Source organism: Gracilinanus agilis, chromosome 3 (genome assembly GCF_016433145.1).
Source record: "Gracilinanus agilis isolate LMUSP501 chromosome 3, AgileGrace, whole genome shotgun sequence".
NCBI lineage: Eukaryota > Metazoa > Chordata > Mammalia > Didelphimorphia > Didelphidae > Gracilinanus > Gracilinanus agilis.
Window position 1 is genome coordinate 424,966,662 of NC_058132.1, and position 7,411 is coordinate 424,974,072.

A 7,411-nucleotide genomic window follows, 5' to 3' on the forward strand; every position below is an offset into this window, starting at 1 on the left:
TACTGCAGACTTGATGTTTCTTAATTAATTCAGCCTAACATTACAAGGCAAAATACAGCTAAAATGCAAATCTTATACAGTCACAAAAAGTCAATTTGAGGACAAAATGACAACACTATTTGAATCACAAGTAATGTTAAGGTACTTTATGCAGTTCCCATGGTGTCAAAATAAGTGAGATAGTAATTCCCACATAAATTTTAGTGGATATATCTTCCTATCCCAAACTACAGTTCCAGCACTATTTTTTGTACTTTGATGCATGTACAAAAGAAATGTTCATATTTCAAAATCCATTTAACTGTGCAATTGGGGAGCTTCTATCTAATTTTCACTTGGAAGTGATTAATCTGCAACTTAATGACATGGTAAAGACAAATATCAGAAGAATAACCTAACAGAATTCTACAAACGTCTTCCAAGCAATTAATATGCTCAATTAAAATTATAAGTTCATGGACTTATATAAATTTTTGGCGATAGCCATCTTTGTTAAGATAGTTTAAAAATTGAAATATGAAAAATCTCTTCATAGATTATTACCTACTTCTCCTTCTACCTATCTGACTGTTCCTTCTCTGTCTGTTTTTTAGATCTAGGCCTTTAACCTTAGATGTCTCTAAGATTTATCTTGGGCTTATCTCTTCTCTCTCTATACCACTACATTTGAGTAGCTCCCATGAACTCAACTACATCTATCTGTATGTTGATCTATTTCTGTGACAATTCTCAAATCTATCTTCCCCTTTCCCCCAATCTCTTTGCTAACCTTCAGCTTCTCATTTCCAACTACCTTTCAGGCATCTCGAACTAGATGACTAGTAGACATCTCAAACTCAGTATGCCCCAAACTGAATTCACTATCTTTCTTCCTCTAAATGTTCCCCACCACCCCTTTCCTTTCCTTCTTACAGTTTTCTTCCACACTATATACTCTTTAATCCATTAACACTGGTCTCCTTACTGGTTCATGAACGAGATATTCTATATATTGGCTCTTGGTATTTTCTCTGGTGGTCCCCTCTCAAGTCTGGAATCTTCTACCTTCCCGGCTCCAACTTCAAGACCCAACTAAAATCTCAGATTTTTTTTTTTTAACAGGAAGTTTTTCCCAGCCATTCTTAATTTTAGTGTCTTGTTTATTATTTCCTATTTATCCTGTATACAGCTTGCTTTGGACATTTGTTTGCATGTAGTCTCATTAAACTATAAGCTCTTTGAGGCCAGCATTTAGCAAAGTGCTTAATAAATGTTTGTTTGATTATTTCCAATTGATTATGATAGGGAATACTAGCTCAACTCCAATTAAACAAAGTTTTATCTCCCCCAAAGAATTCCATTCTTCTTTCTTTAGTAGACCCAATTATTAAAAATTGTAGTCATTTTTAATTTCACCAATAAAAAATTTTTGAAAATTAGTTTTCTTTCTTAGTAGTACACAATGTCCTTCATTTTGCTTTTTGGCCCACAAAGCCTAAAATATTTACTATCTGGTCTTTTACAGAAAAAAGTTAGCTGACTCCTGATCTGGATAGCTTCTCATCTTTTCCTGGCCATCACTACTCTTCTGTTTTCTCTACCATTAAAATGTAAACACTTTTTAATAGAAATAGAAATGTCCCTTGCTTTTGTATTTGCATCCCCAACATATTCATCCATTCCTTATTACTATTATTTTGTATTAATTATTTATGTTTATGTCAGTTCCTATCAATAGATGCTAAAGTACATGAAGGTAGACACTTTTGAAATCTTTCATATCTTCCAGAGACTAAGTATAGTGATGTATACACATAAGATCATTAATAAATGTTTGTACAATTCACTTGAGATATTCCAGAGGCAAGTAGAACTGTAGGACTAAATCACAATAAGTATCAGCTAGAGGGATAGATATGGGAATCCTATGGAGATCATCATTAAAGCCTTCTAATTGGTTTCAAAAAGGAGGAAATATGTACATTTAAGATGGTTTTGGTATGCTTATGGAAGAAATCAAGTTTGAAATAAAATATAGAATGACATATTTAGAGCAAAAGGACCTAGTTCAACTCCCTCATTTTTCAAATAAGAAAATTGAGATCACAGAAATATGTGACCAACAGGATATGAACCCAGGTCTTCTAAAGATGGTGGGGAAGGGAATACACATTTATATAGTCCTACTATGTACCAGATTCTCATTTTATCCTCAGCACTACAAGGTAGGTACTAGTATTATCCTCCCATTTTTACAGTTGAGGAAAATGTTTTGCCCAGGGTCACCTAGATCCACAGTTAAGTGTCTGAGGCTAAATTTCAATGTCTTCCTGACTTCAGGTCCAGGGTTCTATCCACTAGCTACCAACCAAGCCAGTGCTCTTTCCATTGTACCAAAATATCTTCCTATGATTAGAAAAGTAGTATCAAAAGAATACAGCATTTATGGAATCCAAGGGGAACAAGTCCTTAAGAAATGCTGCACCAAAGAAATGTAACAAGCCTTTTTGATTCATAGTTCAATCTATCAACTACTTTCCAGTGTTTTGATAGTTTTACCAAGGCAAACAAAATTATTGCCCATTGAACATATGTTCTCTTATTTCTACATTTTGGATTTCTAAAATTGGGCTTTCTAAAGGATTTCTAAAACTGGCAAACAGAAATCTGAAGAAAAAAAAGGCAAGTTTAGGACAATGGAAAGAAAAGACTTCAGATCTTAATGTTTGAAGACCTGGGTTTGAATTACCCCTTTTCCACTTACTGCCTGTGTAACCTTTGACAAGTTAAAACAGGTTTCCTAATCTGTAAAATGTTAGGTGATTTCTAAGATCCCTTCCCTAAACAATGATAATTTCATATTACTGTATGCAATTAAGGTTTCCAATTCCAAGGAAAAGGATGTCAACTTTAATGGAAATATAATAATAAAACAAGACTAGCAAAATGTTTAATTCTACAATAAAACCACAAACTATTGGGGGCAGCTGGGTAGCTCAGTGGATTGAGAGCCAGGCCTAGAGACGGGAGGTCCTAGGTTCAAATCCGGCCTCAGACACTTCCCAGCTGTGTGACCCTGGGCAAGTCACTTGACCCCCATTGCCTACCCTTACCACTCTTCCACCTATAAGTCAATACACAGAAGTTAAGGGTTTAAAAAAAAAAATTTAAAAAAAAAGGTAAAAAAAAAAAAAAAAAAAAACACAAACTATTTAAAGCATTTCAAAGGACTGACCATCTGGATGATTTGCCCATTTCTCCATTTTAATACTTCAAATGTGGCTTTTACCTAAAGAATAGGTCTCCAAAGAGGTGCTGGATAAGGTTATTTAAAAAATTAGTAGCTTTTAACTGTTCATGGCAAACTCTAATTTTACCAAAGAATTTAAGTCAACCTAGTTGCTATTCGGTCATGTTGGGGTTTTCTTGGCAGAGAAATGAGTGGTTTGTCATTTTCTTCTCCAGTTCATTTTTCAGGTGAGGAACTGAGGCAAACAGAACTAATTTGACTTAACCAAGGTCCCCACAGCTAGTAAGTATCTGAGGTTAGATTTGAACTCAGGAGATTCCAAGGGAGTATCCACTGCTTCACCTATCTGCCCAACTCAACTTTAGATAACAAAATGTGGAGATAGTAGCAAAATTTCAAGCCAAAGATTACTTTCGAAATAGAATTTTCATGCCATGAGTAATATTCACAGCCATGACCAAAACAATGAGATTCACATTTCAACAGGAAATGTGAAGGAAAGTGTCATTTCAATTCTGCAGCAAAAAACTAATATTTTAACCTTGTAGGTGCTGTGCAAAACAAATTACAAAGTTATGAGGCATGGAAGTATGACAATAAAATAAAATGAATCATTTTACTTTCAGAGTTGTCAACAGAAAAACACTGTGTCTACAGGAATAAATACCAGGTCTACTCCTCTACCAGGTATAAAATACCATGTAAATATATTTCCCTCCACGCACACACAAAAAAAATCTTGTATAAAGCGCTTTAAGGAGAATCCTAAAACCCATTTTATCCAGAACTATTCATTAGAAATTAGGAAGTAAAACTCAATCCTCTCTAATGCATTGTTATCTTTTTTTTTTTCTACAAAAATCAGTCCTTTTGCAGGAATCTCCTTTTGATTTCTTCCGGATCAAACCATCTCTGTATTTTTTAGGAAAAAAATAGTTCCCGCTTAGATCATTCATAATCTATATAATTTCTATTAATTTTTAACCATTATCTTTCTTTAAAAGGACTGGTGGATCCCAGGTGCCACCAGGACAGAGCTGTTTTTAAAATGGCAAGCGTAATAACTGCAATTTTACCTTCTAGGGATTAAAATGTAGGTGACCCAGAACGGACATGATAAACTGACAAACAAAAGTGGGCCAAGGAAATAGAAAACCAGTGGAAACGCATCAATATCATTGAAGAAAAAGAGGAAAAAAAGGTACAAGCAAATTGGCATGGAATTCACGGAAGAGAAAGGAAATGGTTGGCTAGTGGCTGGAAGGTCTCTTTAGAACATGGTGCTTTCCAGCTAGATTATTCACCCCTCCCATCCCCTGTTTCCTTACCCCAGCCAAGCACATCAATCGCAAACACCACCCATTTTGGGAATCGGCCTTAGAAGTAAGGGTGATCACAACAAACGCTTTCAAAAGGAGTACACAATTTCTGCTCCACGGCATTAGAGCCAAAACAACATCTCAATACTGAAATCCTAAAAGATCAAGAGATGGATTTCGAAAATTTCTTTGTTTCATGGCTCCCACCAGGTTATCTCCCACCAATACCAACGAGCCTCGTGGTCCGGTAGGGTCACCTCCCTATGATTTTCCCAATCAACACGTACACTATCCGCAGCACCTAAACCCATTCTGAAAATCCCTTTCAATCCGTTTCATTCCACAGCTCTCCCTCCCCTGGGTACAGAGTCCTACTTCTTTGTCTCTGCCCCTTTGTAGCCGGTGAATGCAAGCAGGGCAATTCTCAGACCTGCAGGAATTCAATGAGGGTCCGTCCTATTCCTCTTACTCACCCGCTGTCCAGCACAGGAGTGCAAGGAGCAATAGAGACTCCATCGCAGAGAAGATTCCCGTGACTCTGCGCTCCAGCTAGAGGTACGGAATGCTTTTGCTCCTTTCTCCGTAGCTCTGTCAGCAGGTCTCACTCCTAGTCTGGCTCGCAAACACCTCTGTGGTTCTATGCCCTCCCTCTCTCCCAGCCCGCACCAGCGCTAGCAGGTGAAGCTGGCGTCACTTCCGCTCCAGCTGCTGAAGAGAGCTTTTATCCAGCACCAATCCCAGAGGTTCAAGGTACGATTGGGCTCTAAACCTTTCTCACGCTTCTGCCAAGAGCCCCCCGCCTATGTCCCGCGTCTATCCCTCTTGGGATTTGGTGACTAATGGTTAAGGTGGAATTGAAGTCTATATGTGTACGTCTAGAACAAGGGAGAAATAAAACCAGAGGGCAGTTTTGTCGGAAAAACTGGGATCTCGTCCTCACTAGCCATTACCCGCAACTGGTTTTCTTTTCGTTTGTATGGGCCTACCCAAAATCACAATTTTTAAAAAATGGCATAGCACTCATACGACTCCACCCTTTTGACTGAAAGAGCTTCATTCTCTGAGCAAAGTCGGAAGCCATCCCCTGGAGACAAGAAAAATATTTCTGACTGCTCTTGCCCCAAAACAGAGTTACACTTCATTTTTACACTGTCCTTGAAAAGAGCCAGGTGACCAGTGGACAAAGTATAATTAAAAGGAGGGCACTGCTCTGGTCGTTTCCCCTGGGAAGAAGAGACAAATCGCCTTAAATTTCAGCCAAAGAAAGAATTTTCTTAACCGTAAACTGTTGGCAATTAAGACTTGGACTAAGTATATTAAACAAAATGGATTGTATATTATGTGCAAATGTATGTACATATTTAATATGCATATTTTTAAAAAACAGGGAAATGGGCAGATTTTTCTGAACAAAATAAAGACATGAAATTCTTATTATATAGTAAGTATTCTAAAAACATTTTGAGTGATTTAAAAGTGTATAACTTCTAAAACTTCTGGGTTTACCCCCCAATTAATTTGGGTAGACCTCTTCCAGTTTCCCTTCAGTCCAGCTCACCAAATGTTTTTGGTGTTTTGGGTGTCCACATGGAATCTAGAGACCCTAAACTTGTGGCCTAGTGAGATCTGATGAACCCCAAGTTTTAGAAATAGCTTGTAGGTTGGAGACCCCCAAAGCTTGTGCTTGTTCCCAGTTCCCAAGAGAATCCACCCAGAAGGGAATACCAGACTAACAGTTGCGGACTGAATAATGGACTCTAGGGTAAATGCTAAATACCCTTTGGGGTAATCTTCTTCATTTGTATCAAAGACCCTTTCCCAGGAAGGCATACCTTGGCAGGAACCATCCTTTAGTATCCATTGTAAGCAGCCCCTCCCTTACACCAAAGCCTCTGGTTAGGATTCCTTTCCCAAGCTTGTTTGTATCCTGTCTGCATGATAATGTCAATCATCTTTCCCAGCCCCTGGGTCTGCCCAAATGGTATATAAGTCCCCCAATTTCTTTTGTTCCTTGGAGTCATCATCTAGCTCCTTGTCGCTCCCAGGGGGTCAGGGCAAGCAGAGTTCAATCCTCCACTCTGCCTAAGGCACCTGGCTCTGAGTGGAGGCCTAATCAGCCCTGTTACCCTTTTCCTTAATTAAAGAGTGGCTTTTCTGACTATTTAATAGTTCTGTGTTTTTTCTAAGTTAACAGGGCTATAATGAAGTTAAAATAGTACATAATAAATTTCTGTGGGACAAAGGCTATTATAGTGCAGTGGAAAGGGTACTGGACTTGGAATAAAAAATTCAAATGACTACTTCTATAACCTTGTCACATCACAGCTTCTCTGGGATTCTTTCCTCTGTAGAAGGTAGAGATTATGATCCTAAGGCCCCTTCCAACTCTAAACTCATGTTCTATCTATATGTGACCCACAGGGTCTTTCTTATTCTCATCTTCCAGTTAACCCCAAATTGTTGGGGAAGATGAGAATCTTTTCATGAGCCATAAATGAATTGGCTCCCCCAATAAATAATATTTGACTTTTTTCAGTTAGCCATTACAACATATAGACATTTTAATTAAATAGAAATGTAAATTAATAATATAACATTTCCCCCCAAAAAAACTGAGCTCCCATGAATACATAAACAAGAACAGATATCCTTAGGAATTAGATGTGGGAGTGACAAATCCACATTGGCAAACGTCCAGTGTGCCTGGATTTGTGAAAGGGGAAGAAGGGAGGAGACATGAATGGAGGGGCAACACTCCTCTGACACTAAGAAACTGCTAGTATTTGCCACAAAAGACAACACACTGCCATCTCCCTACTAGGCTTTGTTCTCTGAAATTTTTTTTACAAGTCAACTGGTCATC

The 7,411-nt window shown here is 38.0% G+C and overlaps 1 protein-coding gene across 1 annotated transcript in view; it reads right to left on the reverse strand.

Moving 5' to 3' along the window:
- CXADR (CXADR Ig-like cell adhesion molecule) overlaps positions 1-5,147 on the reverse strand; it is a 61,830-nt gene extending 56,683 nt beyond the window's left edge. Inside the window, exon 1 of the mRNA XM_044666916.1 lies at positions 5,022-5,147. Coding sequence (XP_044522851.1) covers positions 5,022-5,064 — 43 coding nt within the window. The 5' untranslated portion in view covers positions 5,065-5,147. The remainder of the gene's footprint in view (positions 1-5,021) is intronic.
- Between the last annotated feature and the right edge of the window lie 2,264 nt (positions 5,148-7,411).